The 21,109-nt window shown below is 34.6% G+C and overlaps 1 protein-coding gene across 4 annotated transcripts in view; it reads right to left on the bottom strand.

Annotated features, from left to right (window-relative positions):
- COG6 (component of oligomeric golgi complex 6) overlaps nt 1-21,109 on the bottom strand; it is a 114,152-nt gene that overhangs the window by 34,716 nt on the left and 58,327 nt on the right. Inside the window, exons 14-19 of one of the 4 annotated variants that reach the window (XM_009191817.4) lie at nt 13,837-13,968; nt 13,370-13,537; nt 9,789-9,896; nt 8,664-8,717; nt 5,367-5,446; nt 4,408-4,435 (exon numbers count right to left, since the gene is read on the bottom strand). In XM_009191817.4, coding sequence (XP_009190081.1) covers nt 4,408-4,435; nt 5,367-5,446; nt 8,664-8,717; nt 9,789-9,896; nt 13,370-13,537; nt 13,837-13,968 — 570 coding nt within the window. Of the gene's footprint in view, nt 1-4,407; nt 4,436-5,366; nt 5,447-5,756; nt 8,192-8,663; nt 8,718-9,788; nt 9,897-13,369; nt 13,538-13,836; nt 13,969-21,109 lie in introns of those variants that run through there. The other 3 variants (XM_021929559.2, XM_003913797.4, XM_021929558.2) reach the window with 3 other exon arrangements.

Below are 21,109 nucleotides of genomic sequence, written 5' to 3'. Positions count from 1 at the left end.
TTAGACTGCTTAGTATTATCTCACAATTCTCTAAGACTCCATCTATTTTCCAGCCTTTTGATTTTTTTCTATCTGTGCTTCAGTTTCTATTGTCCTCTCTTCAAGTTAACTGATCTTTCTCTGTGGAGTGTTCAACGGGCCTATGAGACAATCCAGTGAATTTTTCATTTTATATACTGCATCTCTGAGTTCTAAAATTCTAATTTTGTAAAATTCCCTATTTGTTCTCTCAGGGTCATGTTTTCCTTTAAATTCTTGAACATATTTTTAACAGCTTTTTAAAAACACCTTATCTGCTAATTCTGTAAATTTTACCATTTGAAAGTATGTTTCTATTGACTGATTTTTTTTTTTTCCAGGTTTGGCTCATATTTTCCTGCTTTCCCACTGCAATAGTATTTTATTGCATGCTTAGCATTATAGATGTTAGCATTATAGACTGCATGCTTAGCATTATAGATGTTGATTGTCTGTAACTGTCATCTTTAAGTATGTTATGTTTTGTTCCGGAAGGCAGTTAATTTAATTACAGATCAAGTGGATCATTTAGAGGCTTGATTTTAAGCTGAATTAGTATGAATATAAAGTTGCTCTGATGGTTAATTTTAAGGGTTAACTTGACCGGATAAAGGATACCTAGTTAGTTGATAAAGCATAATTTCTGGGTGTGTCTGTGAGGGTGTTTCTCCAAGAGATTGGCATGGAAGTTGGGAGACTGAGTGAAGAACATTCCCCATCAATGGGGCGGGCTCCATCCAATCAGCTGAAGGCCTGAATGGAACAAAAAGGCAGAGGAACAGCAAACTGCTCTTTTTCTCTCCTGCAGCTACGATACTCTTTCTTTTCCTTCCCTTGACATAAGAATTCCAGGTTCTCCAGCCTTTGGGGATTAACCCTGCTTTTAAGGTTTGGACTTTCTGAGGTTTCTAAAGCATTCAGGTCACAGCGGTCCAGTAGTTCTTTTCCTGGTAGTTTTTTTTTTTTTTTTTTTTTAAATTTTACCCCAAACTTGCCTTATTTTTGTCTATATGGATATTCCTGATAGTACAGGTGAATAAAAGAAGGTAGTTAAAAGAAAAAAAAATATTCAATTTCTCTAAAAAAAATTGCTCCATTATAGGTACATGCTTTATTTCTAACATATTATTTCTATAATGGAGGAAAAACCTTGAATAAAAGCGTTATCAAATCTTATCCACTTTCCCATATGCTCACTTTAGGAAGCATCTGCGTTCTCTTTATTTCTTAAGTTATTATGGAAGTAACTGTGACTCAATAGCAAAGATTCATTGAGAACATTTTATATATGCACAATTGTGGTTTCTATAGTCCAAACTCTATTTTTGTACTGCTATAAGGTGAATATTTGGAGATTTTGTATTGAAAATAGAACAACAAGCTTCAAATTCACTCTAAAGGGAAGACTTCTTTAAAACCATTGTCTTTCTCTAATCCTTTCCTTATTTCCTATACCACCTTGTTTCCTAGCTATTTAAATGTATTCAATACCTTATTCAAAGGCTGAGGTGCTCAATCAAAATCTCTTTGAAAGTCAATCAAACGAAGACAAGACAAGAAAAAGGGAGACATGAGTTACAGGTGTCCCAAAGATATTGCAACTATGAAGATAAACAAAGTTCAGGAGAAGAGAATATGAAAAAAACAAAAACAGATAGTATACGTGCAATTTAAAAATCTGCTTTAGGCCGGGAGTGGTATCAAGCCTGTAACTCCACCACTTTAGGAGGTCAAGGCGGGCAGATAATTTGAGGTCAGGAGTTTGAGACCAGCTTGGCCAACATGGAGAGGACCCATCTCCACTAAAAATGCAAAAATCTGCCAGGTGTGGTGGCATGCACCTGTAGTCCCAGCTACCTGGGAGGCTAAGGCAGGAGAATCACTTGAACCCGGGAGATGGAGGCTGCAATGAGTTGAGATTGTGCCACTGCACTCCGACCTGGGTGACAGTGCCAGACTCCATCTCAAAAAAAATAAAAAATAAAAATCTCCTTTAATGTTAAATCTTTTTTTTTTTCTGAGATGGAGTCTTGCTCTGTCACCCAGGCTGGAGTGCAGTGGCGCAATCCCAGCTCCCTGCAACCTCTGCCTCCTGAGTATCTGCCGGGTTCCCTGGCCCGGGGGTTGGGGACCCCTGCTTCACAGCATCTGGGCTATATGTCATCTTTTAAAGTATATTAAAACCTCTCTTCAATCATTATTGCGTTCAAACGATTCTCCTGCCTCAGCCTCCCAAGTAGCTGGGACTACAGGCATGCACCACTACACCCAGCTCATTTTTGTATTTTTTGTAGAGACAGGGTTTCATCATATTGGCCAGGCTGGTCTTGAACTCCTGACCTTGTGATCTGCCTGCCTCGACCTCCCAAAGTGCGGGGGTTACAGGTGTTCAGAGACCCACCGCGCCCGGCCTGATGTTAAATCTTAAATGTGTAAAATGCCCTATATTTTCAAAGCAATCCTGATTTTGAAAATAAGTAGCTAAATTTATACTATAATTTCTGTTCGTCTAAACAAATATTGAAAATTATGTTGCAGATCACATTTAATTTTCAAATACTTTGCAAATAACATTTAAAAATATTTCTGAATGAAAACAAAGGAAAATAGGTACTAAGAAATTTCAAATTCTTTTTTGTAGTATTAATACTTATATAAATAATATGCATATCTCAATTTTAAATGTCATTATAAATAGCAAGAATTCATAATAGGATGTTAGGCACATATCATAAAATAATTTTAAAAACTGAATTAAAAATTCACATTTAAAAAACAGTACCAAAACTTTTTCATTTGTCTGATAACAAAATAACAAAGTTTACATTGTAACTGTTAGACAATAGCACAATAAAAGTAAATGAGAAACTAAATTATTCTCAATAATGGAAGACAAACATTTAATTAATTTCAAAAATGATTTAAGCTTAGGAAATTTGACAAGTTTCTGAGGCAAAGAACTCAAATAGATCCGTATACAATACTCAATCCCATCGCTGGTTCAACAGTGTTTTTTAAAACTGTTACCAAGACTAAGAAAGAAAAATAAAATTCTAGAAGAGCCTAAGAATGTATAATTTCGAAATTTTGTGGAATGTTGCCGAACTGCCCTTTGAAAAGATTGTACTAATTTATACTGTCATTAAAAAAGTGTGAAAATGCCCATTTTCTCAGACCTGTTCCATTAGTATGTAATAAATGTTTTATTGTCAGCAGTCTGATAGATAAAAGTTCTCATTGCTTCAGTTTGCATTTGTTGGTAATTACCATTTCCTCAGATATTTACTTGCCATTTCCATTACTTCTGTGAGTTGTCCAAATATTCGGGGCCTGTTTTTCTACAATCTGTATTAATTTATAGGATCTTACTACATATTAAGGATAATATATTAAGGATAATTTATCTGTTACATATTTTGCAAATATTTTTCCATATTATTGTTTATATTTTAACTTAGCTTATATTATCTTTTTCTGTAAAAACCTTAAAATGTCACAGAGCCAAATCTGTCCATCTGTTTCCTTTATAGCAGCAGTTCCCAATGTTTTTGGCAGCAGGGACTGGTTTTGTGGAAGACAATTTTTCCATGGACGAGAAGCTGGGGGATGGTTTTGGGATGAAACTGTTCCATCTCATAAGGAGCACACAACCTAGATCCCTCCAGGCACAGTTCACAGTAGGGATCGTGCTCCTAACAGGTGGGGTCCCTTGCCCGGGGGTTGGGGACCCCTGCTTCACAGCATCTGGGCTACATGTCATCTTTTAAAGTACATTAAAATCTCTTTTAAATCATTATATTATGAAAAGAAAAACAATATACTTCACATGTAGTGACACTGCTAACAACATTCAAATATTACGTACTGAGACATGGTTAAGTTAAAAAGCATTACAGGTATTTAGTTAAAAATTTAATAATTTAAGAAGCACATTGGCCGGGCGAGGTGGCTCACGCCTGTAATCCCAGAACTTTGGGAGGCCGAGGTGGGTGGATCACGAGGTCAGGAGTTCGAGACCAGCCTGGCCAATATGGTGAAACTCCATCTCTACTAAAAATACAAAAATTAGCTGGGTGCATTGGTGGGCGCCTCTAATCCCAGTTACTTGGGAGGCTGAGGCAGGAGAATCGCTTGAACCTGGGAGGCAGAGATGGCACTGAGTCAAGATCACTGCACTCTAGCCTGGGCAACAAGAGCAAGACTCCATCTCAAAAAAAAAAAGAAAAAAAAGGAAGCACATACAAACAACCTGAGTCACAGCATAACAGTTTCTTTGGTAATCTCTTAAGTCTTCAGAATTCTGGTTATGTAAACAGTATAATATCTTTTAGGATAATACAATATAAAGGTCACAGAAAAACACTAAATTCATTTACTCTAGTCACTCACCTAAAATGGAACTTTCCTAAGTCTGTGTCTGAGAAAAAAAAAAAATGGTCCATTGATTTCCAGCCAATTTTAATTGATACCAAATTCTGCATGGTGAGTTAAAAAGCTGCTTCCTTGCTCTATTTTTTGCTGTAGTTCTATGCTCAAGAACAGAAAATAAGTATAACTCCTCTATAACATTACATTCTTTTAGATGTCTGAAATGTTTTCTTCAATAGTTCTTTCCTTACTGTACATTTTAATGTAAATATTTGTTCACATGTTTAACTGACCTATTAGTTTATAAGCTCCATGAAAACAGTGCAAATGTCTTTTAAACCTTAACTCCTAGTGCCTGTTACGTAGAAAACACTTACTACACTGCTGTTTGAATAGAAAGAAAAAAAACGTGTAGATAATGTTGCCTAATTTCTTACCTGGACAATTTTGCCAATATTTTTCTTAAAATCAAGAAAGATTATATAATCTGTTTCTTCTAATTGTTATATTCTAATATTTTCATGTATGATTCTGTGTCCTGAATACATTCCTGATAAATGATACTGAGTAATTTTATATCTACCGAAAACTACCTTAGATTCAAAATAGTCTATAAATCAGTTCATCTGCATTGCATAATGAATATATTATTGATTTTCCATAACATATTCAACATTATTCTAACATGTTTGTTAACATAAAGGTATTTGGTATTACAGCTACATAGCTTCAATTATATTCAAAGTAATTTTAAAAATCATTTACTAATTAGAGATTTTGGAGTGACGTATAGACATGGAATAAGTACAGACATGTTCAGATCACATCCTTTGGTGTGTTGAGGCAGAAGAAAGGTTGAGAACTACAGATTTTCAACGGTAAATCGCCTATTCTTGAAAATAACTTTTTTCCCAAAAAACGTACTTGATATTTAAAAATACGTGAATCTTTACCAACTACTTGGGACCAAAAATACTTACTTCACTGTGGCACTTAGAAGAAAGTTCAGCTGTGGTATTAATAGGTTGTCTGGGGCTGACAGATAACGATCAAACTGAACCTAAATGAAATAGAGAAATACAAAATATAAAGTACATATATGTGCTAACAAACATCTCAAATATAAACATATCTTTTTTTTTTTTTTTTGAGGCAGAGTCTCACCTTGTTGCCCAGGCTGGACTGCAGTGGCACAATCTCGGCTCACTGCAAGCTCCGCCTCCCGGGTTCACGCCATTCTCCTGCCTCAGCCTCCTGAGTAGCTGGGACTACAGGCGCCCGCCACCGTGCCCAACTAATTTTTTTGTATTTTCAGTAGAGACGGGGTTTCACTGTGTTAGCCAGGATGGTCTCGATCTCCTGACCTTGTGATCCGCCCGCCTCGGCCTCCCAAAGTGCTGGGATTACAGGCGTGAGCCACCGCACCCAGCCAAACATATCTTTTAAGAATTAAATACTTGAGAAAAATTCCATACTCCAAATAACTAGATTGTTGTGTTCAAACTGTGTAGTATTTCGTAAACATTCTACCTAAAACTCCCTAAAACTGTCAAATCTGTAATATAGTCAATATTAGCAATATTTACTTTTAAAATCCTGAATCCAAACCATTCATTTTAGTCTTCCTCATAAAGCTTTTAAGTAATAATATTAACAAAAAGTAAAGTCATCAGGTTTCAGGTCTACCTGTTTCTTGATTTTACTATATTTATTCATTTGTTCATTAATCCATTCATTAGTTCAACTAATACCTACCATTGAAAAGGTACTATATTAAGTAATGGAAGTATTAAAACGAGCAAAAAAAAGGATAGTCCCTAGCTTCATAGAGCTTATGACCTAGCAAGAGAGGTGTTAAACAGGCAGTAATATAAATAAATATAAAATTACAAACTTTGTTAAATGCTATTAAGGAACAAAACAAGGTCCTATAAAGAATAAATTAAGGACCTAGTCTGTGGATTTGGCAAAAGCATCTCTCAGGAAAGGACATTTGAAGTGAAACCTTAAAGCTTAATATACATTAAGTAAGTGGATAGATGGGTGGGGAGGTTCAGGGAGAGGAGACAGCATGAAGGCTTGAGGTGGGAAGGAAAACAGCTAGGTAAGTAGAGATCATGTAGGACTGGTAAGCTTATTTAAGGATTTTAATAATTTTAAAAGCATTAGTAAACCATTTAAGTTAAGTAAGGGAGAAGTCCGATTTAAGTTTTAAGAAGCTAACTCTGGCCATAGGAAGAACAGAATGGAAGATTGCAATAATAGATGCAAAGACACCAATTAGGTACCTTAGGCACCTACTGCAGCATTTTTAGACTATGGGGCAATCAAGATGAAAGAAGTAAAGATATTTGAGGACCATCAGGACTTGGTTACTGATAGAATGAAGGGATTGACTCCCAGATTTTGGATCTGTATAAATTAATTCACTACATTATCGTAACACAAAACTGTACTCTTCATTCATTTGTGTAGTAGCTGCATCTCTTACTAGATCATATCTGTTTTCATCCCAGTTCTTAGTATGATGCCAAGAAATAGCAGAAACTTGGTTAATAACTATTTAAATGATAAATGGATAGAAGGTCTTACAATTGTCCGAGTTAATAATGCCTGGAAAAGGACTTAGGTTTGGGGTGGAATGGGCAGAGTTAGTTTTGGACATGCTGAATTGAAGTGCCTTAGAAACCCCTAAATGGAGACAACCAATGGTTGTATATAATCATGTATTAAATACAAAACTCAAGCAAGATTTGTTTCTTTAGAGAAATCATATATTCATATTCACCTTCATTGTTCTGAAAATTAACACCAGGAACATGAAGAATTTTTAATGGCATTTAAAAGATTTTATGAGTTGTATTACAGACTGGATATGTGTCAAGAGAGGAGAAACAGAGGAAGGGAACACACATTTGGTACTAACTAATGTTACAGATGTAAGTGTGAGCATAGATCTTCATTTTTTGGGGGTAAAAGCCTTGAAGTGGAATTTTACTGGATAGTATGGTGAGTGTATATATAACTTCCTAAAAAACATATCTTTTAATGAATCTAAAATTCATTTTCATCTGTTTTTATTTAAACTTTTTAACATTGAATTTTCTTTGCATTTCTAATTTTTGCTATTAAATTTTTGTTTTATATATAGAAGTTATAACTGTTGCTTCTATATAGTGTCTTTTATTATGACATAATGTTTCTGCTTTGTTGCATTTAGTCTTTTTAAATTCTACTTTAGATATCTAACAATTATATAGATAGCTCTACCTTCTTCTTTGCATTTGTTAGGTATCTTATGGGCCTATCCGTTTATTTTCAGTTAAATTGAGTTCTGGAAGATAATATATAGGAAAGCCCTGGCATCAAAAATTGTTGGAAAATTTAAAAACCTTCCTAGAGGACTATCTATGAAAGTCAGGCCATTGTGGTAGTGAGTATATGTGAGTATTTTAAATACTTAGGATCGGTAGTTTAGAACAGTAGTTAAATCCACAAGCACTGTAGGCCAACTTCCTGGATTGAATGGGGTTGTCATGAGGATTCAAGAGTTAATACATGAAAAGCACTTGCTATGCTAAGTAAATGTTAATGGCTGTTCTTGTTCCTTGTTATTATTATTACTATTACTAGTATTACTATCATAAAACTTCCAAAAGGGATCACTCCTATGAGAGATAGAGCTATATGACTTAAATATCATATAATGAATGGCTATGCACATGAGAAAAGTATATATACTTAAGACACAGAAACACACACAAAAAATTGTGATCATGCAAAAAGGAAGATACAAGATCTTCACCTGAAAAGGAAGGTAATAAAGTCGAAATTCAGTGAGTCTCAAACTAAAGAGTAACATACTGTTTTAAGAGTGGAATCTAGTTTTGATTTTCATGTCAGGAAAAAGTCAAGAGCTTTAAACCAAGGATCATGTAGTAACAAGTTTATAATGATATACAGCCTAATTTCTTCATATCTGTCATTCCTGTTTTCAATTAAATTAGGAATAAAACTCTAAAAATAGAGTAAACAGTAATCCTAAACAGTAATGATGATACTATCAGAGCATAGTGGAACACTACCATGAATTTAAGACTTGGCCAGAACTACTCAGTTAAAGGAATACAGGCTTAGTCATTATTATTGGACCCAATGTTAATACAGCATATCGAGAGATAAAAAGTATCACCCAGAATGAAATTGTCACACAGCAAAAAATGAAGAATATTGATCTATAAGGAAATCTAAATTAAAATGTTTTATCATACACTTACCATTGCAGCCTTCAGTGTCACAGAATCTAGGTTGGGCATATTAGCTAAAGAGCCCTATTTAAAAAAAAAAAAAAAAAAGCAGATCCAAGATGTAAAAAAGGAGATATACATTTTATTTCACTTATTGAATATAGTCCATTAAAGAACTGCCCAAATTTGGAAAATCATTTAGCTTATTTCCATAGAACTCAAGTGTAATTTCTTCAACCTCAGTAAGATCAGGGACTATGATTTGTTGGAGGGAGCAAGAGGCGCTCAAGTTTATTAACAACAGAAATATCATGATACTTCAAGTTTACTCATACTCAAGAAAATGAAGGCAATGAAGCATTGGAAGATGCCAGTGACACATGGAGGCTTTGATACTTTCAGAAAGTACAGAAAGGCAGCAAAATTGGTTCCTACTGGTAGAAATTTGCTTACCACTTTAGCAAATAAAAAATTGAAAAGTTGTGTTTTAAGAGCTTCACTTAAGAGTTTCTGGGCCACAATATAGTCTTCATGTTAATGCTGTTTGAAAGAGTTCTTTGCTTTCTTAAGAAAGATGGCTTACATGGTTTTCTAGGGTTCCCATCACTCCTTTATTTCTACCAGGGTTCTATAATTTAACAAGATCATATGCTGACCTCAGAAGTGACTGCCTTCTCAGAGTAATGGGCACTTTGCTAAATTAAAAAGAAGATGACTGCTATTTATACTGTAATCTACGCATTCAATTACAACTAATAGTGATATAGGAATCCAAAAAATTTACCAGTATGAATATCCTTTAGACATTTTATTATAATACTAATTTTTGTATATTTTCATTACTTTTAACAAAAACCCTTTTTAATAAAAAGGATTGTTAATACTGTGGGGCACTCTACCATATTTAGGAAGTCATCTAAGAGCTATGCATGTATTATGTCTTAAGAATAACCCTATGACACAGATACTATTATTACCCCCAACCCACAGGTAAGGAAACAGATACAGAAAAATAAATCACTTTCCCAGGAAAACATAGCTAATATGTGGTAGAGCCAAGAATCCAGAGTGCAGCTCTAGAAGACCATACTATAAACTGGCATGTTCTTGAATTAGGAAGGAACATGAATTAGTAAGGAACATCTAAGCACTTACCTGTTCAGGTTTATGTTGCTGTACAGCGTTATAGATGCAACTCAAGCCTACCCTAGTTAAAACATAAGAGGCTTGCTCATTTATAAGTGTGTCCAAATGTGCTTCAATCTAAAATAAAACACAGAAAGAAAACATTTTAAAAGAAGAATGACACTGATGAGAGTAGAAGTAAACTACTCCAGAGTCTTAGCTCTTCATCATGGAGTTTTTCCTTGCATTGGCACAGGGATGACCTCTGTAACAAAACCTTTTTCTTCCCCCAAACAGTAAGTCTTTCTATGAAAGGGGGAAAAAGTCTTACTTTAAAAATTATAACCAAGGAGGATTCTAGGACTATCCTTCAGTCACAAAATTTGGGTTGTTTCTCAACTCTTTTAAAAGCTGGTAATAAACAAAACACAAACAAAAAAACACTAGTAAACAACAACAGTATAAAATAAAATATTTAGGAAGAGCTCCGAGATGAGGGCCTGATGTTCCTGACTTCCTGTCCTCCTCATGGTCCCAACTTGCTAGGTTGACTTAACAAATCAAATATACCATCTGGAGGAAATCCCATTACAGCTCAGGTAGCAATTTCTCCTGAGGATAAGGCAGGCCTGTGACAAGTAGGGAAGAGTTGAGGGCCCAGTAGAAACCTGGCTAAAGATTTCAGGTTCAGGAACTGCCTAAGAAGATGCCGCTACCAGATGTGAGTAGTATGGGCTCCCCAGTTTTGTGCTATTTTGGGGGATTCCAACTAATGCTAATGGAGATAAAAACCACAGAAGAGGACTACCTTGATGGGTTGAAACATTCCCTGGTGAGAAAAAGCTTGCTCTTCCTTTTTTTTTTTTCCGCTAGTACAATCCTGAATCTGGAGGTCTTCCTTCTATTCCTCACCAGAATGTTCCCCCAGATTTTACCAGTTTGCTTGCTAGTGACACAGTACACTGTCAACTATGGTATCTGTTACCATCTAAATGATTGCCATTTTCCAAGCAACTCCAATAGCTCTGCTCTTCCCCCTAAAAAACTTACAACTGATTTAAAAGAGGTGAGGAAGCTAAAAGAAAGCCCTTGTGAATAATCAGAACAAGTATGGTTTCTTTCCTGAGGCATCACTATGGAAAGACATAAAGTACTTTCATTTTTTTTTTTTTTTTAAATAAATGCCCAAGGAAGTACAATTAGAGCCCTTACTTGCTGGATTTACTAGAAACCAAAGAAAAACAAAGTGTGCAAAGGTAAACACTTAATGAAGGTGAAAAAGAGTTACGGCTAAGAATCAAATTAGTGGTCTGAAAGAAAAATGGAAGGAAAGTAATATAGAGCAAATATCAAAGAAATAGATTAAAGTAAAGAGATCTAAAAAGAAATTAGAGGGCAGATCCTTGAGATAAAACCAACCGAGGACAGGGGTTTCAAAATATAAAAAGTAACACATAGAAAAGTGATGATTAAAGAAACAGAACTCTTTACTAAGCAAAAGAAAGGTTTGAATCTTTACATTGAAATGGCTCTACAAAGTCAAAGATGCAAATAATTTTTAAAAAGAGACATACCAAAAATATCCTGGGAAAACATACGAACTCAAAGGAAAATCCCTGTAAGTTTCCAGATGAATGGACTAGATTACTAAAAACAAGAGAATCTGACTAGCCTGGACTTCTTGCTTGAAACACTGGAAGAAGCTATATAAAAGTAGGAAAAAAATAGTAGGTTATTGGTATTAAAAGTCCTAAAACCAAGAATCCTTTACTCAACAAGGTAAATTGTTACTTTGGAGAAATGTGATAAACCACACCTTCCCATATCCACACCCTTGTATTGTCCTCTATCATACTGAATCCAGGCTGTTCTATGTGACCAGTCTTGGCTGACAGCACGCTAGCCAGCATAATGCAAGTATAGGCCAATAAGCACTTCCACACTGTGATTTGTCTGCTTAGAATACCCACTCAAAGGGACTGCCAGTGGGATCTGAAAAGACATGGGGAAAATTGCTAGTGGAGTCTGGAGAAAGGGGAACCTGAATTATCTGCTGATAGGACAATTACTGAAAATGCTGCCAGGACTAATAAAGATCTGGCTCAAGAGATTTCTGCAGAACGTTGAAATACATGTAAAAGTCCAGTTGACACATTGAATGGGGGCAAAAATAAGCAAGGACATAGATAACTTGAATAAAGTAATAAGCTCAATTCAGCGCACAGACCAGGAAGAATTTTTACCATGTATAAAATAGTTATGGAACACATAAGAAAAACAGATAATTGGTGATAAGGCAAATTGATAGACACCTGACATATCTGAAGATTTAGATCAATGGCAGGGATTTGGGCTTGAATTAGTGACAGATACAGAAAAAAGTGACATTTCTTAAATAAAAACGTTATTAATTCCACAGAAAATGAAAAAGTCATCCATGAAAGGTAAATTAACCATTCTTCGTTACGTGGCTCAGTCACCAATAGTGTTTACATGGTAATAATAATTTAACATAATATTGATCTAACCAAAATTTATAATATAGCTGCATTTGGAAGGATGGGAAAGCTCTAAATATAACCATATTCTTATCCGGGGGGTTGGGGGAGTGGCAGTAGATAACTAAATTTTCATTGTTCATTTCATTTCATAATGTATTAGATTATATCTAATACATTAGATATAAAACTTAAAAGATCTGTAAGTAGCAATACACATAAGTGTTTAGAATTACAAATATAAATACCAAAAGAAGTAACTATAAAAACTGAAAGAAATTGTGCTTTTGAGGGAGAAATGAGAGACAGATGTTGGAGGTGGAGAGGATGGTACACTGGTGGCTTTTCATAAGAAGTTCGGTAGCATTATTTGACTTTAAACCACAAATATGGAAAATTCTGATATATTTATTTTAAAACAAAAAAATTAAAAATTAGAAAATATAAATTTAGATCTATCAAAACTCATTCCTATATCCACTGCCAAACTGTTGATATATGTGTGATAGCACAGTACATTCAGAGTTGTTTTTTAAAAAAACAGTATATTTACCAATAATCACTGCTTAAAATTGGAATCCAACTATCTACTAAATTTTACAAATGGCTTTGTTTTAGTCATCAAGTACACTCTTAAGTGATAACAATTTGCTTTATAGAACTCAAGGACTCAAGTGATTGGTATAGCAATTTGTAATGTTTTGCCTAACACTGGTTTACACATAGATAAAAATATATCTGTCCGCTGTAACACATTCTGCATTAACTATGCAGCTTGAAAAATATAGCATATTATTCACAGTTCAGAAACTGAAATCTGCATACAGAGTAACTGTTCAAATTAATCAGAAAAGCTTCAATCCACCATCACATACTACGGTATGAATCGAGTATTTTAAACATTACATATTCTGGTTCCTCTAAAGCTGAAAACTGAAATACTGAATTTGTGTGTGTGTGTGTTGTATATGTGTGCGTGTGTCCTTTCATCAGATGATATAAAGGGATCTATAGGAATTAGGTCATTAAAATTAGTTAAGCCAATAACTTAAAGCTATCACATAGAGAAAAAGTTTCGATCATAGTAAATAGTCATTTTATAGAAAAATTTACCTGAAACTGTAGCATTTCCAGACGTCTGTCAGTGAATTCAAATAGAGCTAATGTTGTCTTCATCATATATAGTGAATTGACCATGAAAGTGGCCATGTCAGCTGTGCCTAAGTTGCTGGCTGATACAGTACACATCTGTAGGAGAGGATCCAAGACACATGATAAAACCTACAAATGAAAAATAAAATGAATTCTTTATTTCTCAATCACTGATATGGTCTTGGGTTAATGATACTTCAGAATTAATGCCTAACTAATCGGAAGGAAGCCAATTTATGGAAGCACATAGGAAAAGATTAAACATAAATCAATACTTTTTAAATTTTGAGAACTGGTTTAATATTTGAAGGAAAATCAACAGTAAGAAAGGGATTGTCAAAGTATATGAATTACAAAAATCCAGAAGTGAAACAGAATGTACAATAGAGGAGCAAAAAACAATCATTAAAAATGAATTTACAACATACCTGCACAAAATCAGCTTGACGAGCATCTAATGGTACAACTGAAGAATCATGAGATGCTAAAACTTCACGCAGCAACATTAGTGTCTGATTTAGTGCAGAACTTGGTCCAAGATCAGGTGGTGGGAGTTCAACCTAAAATAAGAGATGATTTATCCACTCCTTATATTTTTCCACTAAATTTTAATGGGTAAATGTAAGTTCATAGTAAAAAAAAATGTAAAAGTTATAAAGCATAGACTCACACATTAGAAACCTATAATTTATTAATAGCTTACTTTGAACTATACTAACAGCATACAAAGTGAGAGAAAAGTTCTTTGCCAGATTATCTTAGAGTATCTCACCTTGTACTCTAAAATTAAAAAAAAATAATTGAAAAGTTAATGTTCACTTGAATTACAGAATTATATTTTAATATGTATTTAAAATGGCCTGTTTTATTTTTTAGCTGAAATCATAAGAAAAAAGCAGTCCATAGACCAGCACTATCCCAACTATAATATAATTGAGAAACGTCACCTACTCTCAGGCCCAAATCTCAGAGATTTTAGTTCAATATGTATAGGCTAGGGGTTCAGGAATTGACAGTTCAACAAGCACCCTAGGAGTCTCTGAAGAAGGTAACTCATGGGTCACACATTTTGAAAATCACTTCACAGAAACAGTATAACATTACCATTAATATCTTGGGCTCTAGAGTTAAACACATTAAGTTCAAATCTTGGATCTATCAGTTACTAGTTGTGTAATCTTCAGCAAGTTACTTAACTTTTCAGAGCTTCAGGGGGACTCTGTAAATATTAAATGAGATTGTTGCATGGCTGAGTAGCGTGCCTTGCACTTACTAAGTAGAAGGTATGCCAAGTTCACTATCCTTATTTGGTGGCACCATGATACATAAAAAGAAGTGCCTATGAATTTCTTTAAAAATATTTTCAGAATACTTGTAATGTTAATAAAGTAATATTTTGTAAATTTTTTAAAAATAGCACTTAGAAGACAATGTAAGAGACTACATCCAAGTGGCAGGTAGGTAGAAAGGTGTAAGAGTTTTCAAATATTGGCATTTATTATGAGATTGTTTCATGTAGAAAGTTAATACATAAGTGACATCACCAGGAATAGCAAAGTAAGCATGTCCAAAAATACTCTCTCCTTCATAAAAACAACAAGAACAAAAAAATCATAAAACATGCAAATAAACAAGAAAATATAGTCCATGTACAGCATACACAGAAAAACACCTCAACAGAAACATTATCTGAAGAAGTCCAGATGTTAGATTTACTAGACAAAGACTTTAAACAAGCTATTTTAGATATGTTCAAAGACTGAAGGAAATCATGTCTGAAGAACTAAAGTATGAAAACAATGTCTCACCAAATAGAGAATATCAATAAAGAGACAGGAATAATAAAATATAACCAAATAGAAATTCTGGAGTCAAAAAGTACAATAACTGAAATGAAAAATTCACTATAGGGTTTTGTTTTGTTTGACAGGGTCTCTCTCTGTCACTCAGGACAAAGTATAGTGGTACAATCACAGCTCACTGCAGCTTGACCTCCTATGCTCGAGTGATCACCCCACCTCAGTCTCCCAAGTATTAACAGCTAGGAATACAGGGACGTGCCACCATGCCTGGCTCATTTTCTTTTTTGTAGAGATGGTAGCCTTTCTATGTTGCCCAGGCTGGTCTCAAACTCCTGGGCTCAAGTGATCCTCCTGTCTCAGCCTCCCAAAATGCTATGATTATAGGTGTGAACTGCTGTGCTTGGCCTTACAGCAGATATGAGCAGGCGGAATAAATAATCAATGAACTTAAAGACAGGAACTTAAAGATTATTGAGTCTGAGAAACAGAAGGAAAAAGAATTTGAAAAAAAAATGAACAGAACATCAGAGATAAGACACTATTTAACAACGTAAGTATAGAGGGGATCCCAGAAGGAAAGAACGAAGAGAAAAAGGCAGTGAAGAAACAATGACAGAAAGCTTCCCAATTTTGATTTTAAAAAGCATTAATCAACATCCAAGAAGCTAGCTGACCTCCCAGAAGGATAAACTCAAGAGACCTACATTAACATACATCATAATCCAACTGTCAAAAGACAAAGAGATAATTCTGAAAGCAACTAGAAAGAAATAACTCATTATGACAAGGGATTTTTGACAAGATCAATAGCTGATTTCTTACCAGAAAACATGCAGGCCAGAAGCATTGGATGACATATTCACAGGTTGAAATAAATGAACTGTCAACCAAGTATTTCAAATTCAGCAAAACTATTTTTCAAGAATAAAGGAGAAATTAAGACACTCCCAAATAAAGGCAAAAATTCTTCACTAGCGTACCTGCCCTACAAGACATACTAAGGAAAACTGGACACTAGAAAGTAACTTGATCCACATAAAAAAATAGAGCACTGGTCAAGGCTGCAACAATGATAACTATAAAAGACAGTTTTAATGTATTTTTTCTTCATAACTCTAATTTGAAAGAAAACTGTATGAGGCAATAATTATAAGTCTATGTTGATGGGTATACAATGTCGTAAGATTTAACTGTATTAATAATGGCATAAAGGAAGAGGAGAATGGAGCTATATAGGAGCAAAGTTTTTGTATACTATTGAAAGTATGTTGTTATAAATTAGGATGCTAATTGTAATTCCCAGGGCACCACTCAGGAAATAAAACCTTATACCCACATACATATATATTTAAATAATGAGGGAATTAAATTAGTATACTAGAAAATATCTACTTAATGTAAAAGAAGTAACAGGGACACAAAGAAAAAAATCATTTAAGACATACAGAAAACAAAAGAGCAAAATGCAGACATAAATCCTACTCTACCCTCAATTAAATTACATGTAAATGGATTAAACATGACAATCAAAAAGCAGAGACTAGCAGATTAATTTGAAAATCCACACCATGTACCAACTATATGCCAACTTCAAGAGACACACTTTTAAGACAAAAAAAATTGGATGTAAAAGGATATAAAAAGCTATACCTTGCAAACAATAACAGAAAGAAAGCTAGATTAAATTAGCTACATTAACATACTAATACCAGACAAAACAGACTTTAAGACAAAAATTATTACTAGAAATAAAGGATATCTGATAATGATAGAAGGGTCAATCCATCAAAAAAATAAAATAATTATAAACATATATGCACCCAACAAAAAAGCCCCAAAACACATAGAGCCAAAACTTACAGAATTGAAGGAAAATATTTCTTGTAGTGAAGAGATACATATTTCACGTTCCACAGTTTCTTCAGTTTTGTCTCCTTTTCTTTTTTTTTTTTTTTTTTTTTTTTTTAGGAGGGGGGTTTTTTTTTTTTCCCCGGTTGGGTTTAGTGGGGCGATCTCGGCTCACTGCAAGCCCCGCCTCCCGGGTTTACGCCATTCTCCTGCCTCAGCCTCCCGAGTAGCTGGGACTACAGGCGCCGCCACTTCACCCGGCTAGTTTTTTCGTATTTTTTAGTAGAGACGGGGTTTCACCGTGTTAGCCAGGATGGTCTCGATCTCCTGACCTCGTGATCCGCCCGTCTCGGCCTCCCAAAGTCCTTTTCTTTCATTAAATTCAAATAAATGTGAACTTAAAAAAAACCTCCAGAATATGATCTTATCTTCACAAAAGTATTCTATTTATCATTCCTACTTAAAATGATATCTAGACTGTTGTTAAACTGATGATAATAAAGTTAACTAATGTTACTTCCAAGAAGAGGGTTTTTAAAAATTTTTCATCTTTGTGCTCTTCTCTATGGTTTAAATTATGTATAAATATACGCATATCAGTTTTACAAAATTAATAGAGTGATCTCTGTCCCCTAAAAGAAATGAAATATACCAAGCAGTTAATAACAGTTAATTCAGAGTGAGAGGATGTAGATGAGTATTATTTTCTTCTTTGTGTTTCCATTTGTTTTTAAAATAAATATACATTTAATAGAAATCAACATACTCATAATTCTAAAAATTTAAATATAAAGATATTCCATATACATGCATGCATATACATGTTTATAAGTAATATAAACTGAACAGAAGATACTCAAAAATTTTTCAGTGGAATCTTTAGCTTAGTACACAAATCAGAAAGATCTGTTAGCATTCTAATAGCTATAATATAGAAATAGACAGCTATAAAAACTAGAGCAAACACGTATGTGTCAGTTCCCAATACCTTTCACAAACAGAAAAAAAAAAAAATCTAACAAATCCTCCAGGGAAGCTTAGAGAGAGAGATACAGAGGGGGAGAGAGAGAGAGAGAGAGAGTACATAGTATCTTTTGGAAGCAATAAATCTTTAAAAAAATTTTTTTAAATTTTAGTAACTTTTGGTATACAAAAGTTTCTGGTTACATGGATGATTGTACTGTAGCGAAGTCTGAGATTTTAGTGCACCCATCGTCCAAGTAGCGTATATTGTGCTCAATATCTAATTTTTTATTCCTCACTCCTCATCCTCTCCCCCTTCTGAGTCTCCGTAGTACATTATATCACTCTGTGTGCCTTTGTGTACCCAGAGCTTAGCTCCCACTTTTAAGAACACAGTTTTTGGTTTCCTATTCCTGAGTTGCTTCACTTAGAATAATGGCCTCCTGCTCCATACAAGTTGTTGCAATTTCTTTATTTTGCAACTCATTGGTTGATGGGCACTTAGGTTGGTTCCATTATCTTTACAACTGCAACTGTGCTGCCATAAACATACGTGTGCAAGTGTCTTTTTGATATAACGACTTCTATTCCTTTGGGTAGATACCCAGTAGTGGGAGTGCTGGATTGAATGGTAGATCTTTTAGTTCTTTAAGAAATCTCCCTAGTGTTTTCCACAAAGGCTGTGCTAATCTACATTCCCACCAGCAGTATATAAGCATTCCCTTTCACCATATCCACATTAATTTTTTTTTTTTTTCTACTTTTTAATAATGGTCATTCTTACAGGAGTAAGGTGGTGTCTCGCTGTGGTTTTAATTTGCATTTCCTTGATCTCATTTGCCCACTTTTTGATGGGATTTTTTTTTCTTGCTGATTTGTTTGTGTTCCTTGTATGCTGGATATTAGTCCTTTTTCAGAGGCACAGTTTGCAAATATTTTCTCTGTGGGTTGTGTGTCTCCTCTGATGGTTATTTCTTTGGCTATACAGAAGCATTTTAGTTTAATTAGGTCCCATTTATTTATTTTTATTTTTGTTGCACTTGGAAGCAATAAATCTTTAAAAAAAAATTTTCAAAAATTCACACAAGAGATTTTTAAATTGCCAAACAAAACAGAAGACCAATGATGTAAAACTTACACATTGGTGGGAGAAAGCTTAAAGGAAATTTTTTTCTCCCTTGAAATCAGGTCTTTAAGGAGTTTAAATTTAAGGCTAAAGATGCACTTTGCCATAGTTACAGTTGATGGTAAATTATTGCAAGTGAGTGCTACTTGAACTCAAGTCATTCGACAAACTGCCATTCTATGAGGTGCTTTCACACACATCCATTAGATCAGCAACAAGGTAAGAACCATACTTCTAAAGCAAAGTGAAAATTATGGCAGTTTTTCAGATAAACAAACTTTGTGACTACAAAATCCTATAGCAGAATAACAGAAAGAAAATCTAAGGAAGAGAAATAGTTCATTAATATCCTTTTGTCACTTTAGTTTCATTTTGTAAAATTCATTCTAATGGTTAAACTTTGTAAGAGACAAGTCTACATTTCTTTTAAGTACCTCCAATGCATTCTTGCACTTACTTTATACTAACCATAATCTCCCTTAGGGAAGAGACCCTCTTTACTATGTCTTTCATATTTCCATATAAGCCTGTGGAGGCCAAACACTAGACTTAAGTGGGCTTTGTTATTTAGAGGGCCTAAAACAAGTAGTAGCAACCATTAGAAAAAAACAAAATACATTTTATGAACTTCATGTAAAACAATAATCACAACACAAAAATTCCTATAAGCTTTAAGCTGTGTAAAAAATCCAAGTTTATTCACACTCCACTTCCTTGGAAACCAGTCAGTACCAGTGAGTGAGTGGCAGATGCATCCTCAGAGTGATGTGACTGGGAGAAAGAGGTGTTAATATTATCACTGCTACTTATGCCAGGACTTGAGCTATTCATAGAAATCTTACATACTGACAGAAAGTTGAAGAAAATGTGAACTTTTGCCTTACAAATAAAGATTTCCCTCTTTCTTATTCTGTATGTTTGACTTTTCCCTCTATTTTTGTCATGATCTTAAACTCTCAAAAATCTTAACTAGAGTTGTAACCTGACCTTGGCCACAGGATACTTTGCTGAGTATCTACAGCAGGCATGCAAGTACTTGCTCAGGCAGGTAAGCTTTGTTTTAAACATGGCCACATGTTACTTCCAAATATCTATATCACGGATATGTGCCACTAACCTAAGCACGTTCGTGTGAATGAATGGATAAAAAAATCACTGGTTATAGTCAAAGCATACTCCCTCAGCGACAATGAGCAAACATCTTTGCTTGTTTTTAAATCCAAATACAAGGCTGCTAAAATGACATGTGAGAGTGTCTACTTCAAATAGATTAGACTCCCTATTTCAGGCACATATCTTCTTAACTGCTCTTTCACAATGTTTTAAGCATAATGGATATCAATAAAAACTGTTGATTATGGTCGCTTACATTCAATTTATGTTCCTGCAACATAGTTATAACATAAAACATATACATGTACCACTATATATTTAATCAATTGTTTTGAAATACCAATGGACTAAACAGTAAGTCATTTCTTAACAAGCCTCTAGACAATAAACATGTTCCAACAGTACTATGAGGGAATGCTTTGGCATTAGTAATGCTATTTAATAGGGAATATGAACCAAAATAATTAATCTATAACTGGCTTCTGTGTGGAAGAATGGGATCCATAAGTACAGTATTAAAGATGTTTCCAAAAATAAAGAATTAACATTTTATTAAGCCCCAATAATATGTTAAATGAAAAATGCAAGCTACTCATCAGGGCTAGGCATGGTAACTCATGCCTGCAGTCCCAGCACTTTGGGAGGCTGAGGTGGGCGGATCACCTGAGGTCAGGAGTTTGAGACCAAGCTGGCCAATATGCAAAACCCCGTCTCTACTAAAAATACAAAAAATAGCTGGGCGTGGTGGCACACGCCTGTAATCGCAGCTACTTGGGAGGCTAAGGCAGGAGAATCGCTTGAGCTCAGGAGGTGGACATTGTAGTGAGCTGAGATTGCACCAGTGCACTC

Source organism: Papio anubis, chromosome 15, assembly GCF_008728515.1.
Source record: "Papio anubis isolate 15944 chromosome 15, Panubis1.0, whole genome shotgun sequence".
NCBI lineage: Eukaryota > Metazoa > Chordata > Mammalia > Primates > Cercopithecidae > Papio > Papio anubis.
The sequence above is the reverse complement of the archived record's forward strand: the minus strand, read 5'-3'. Positions and strand labels throughout refer to the sequence as shown.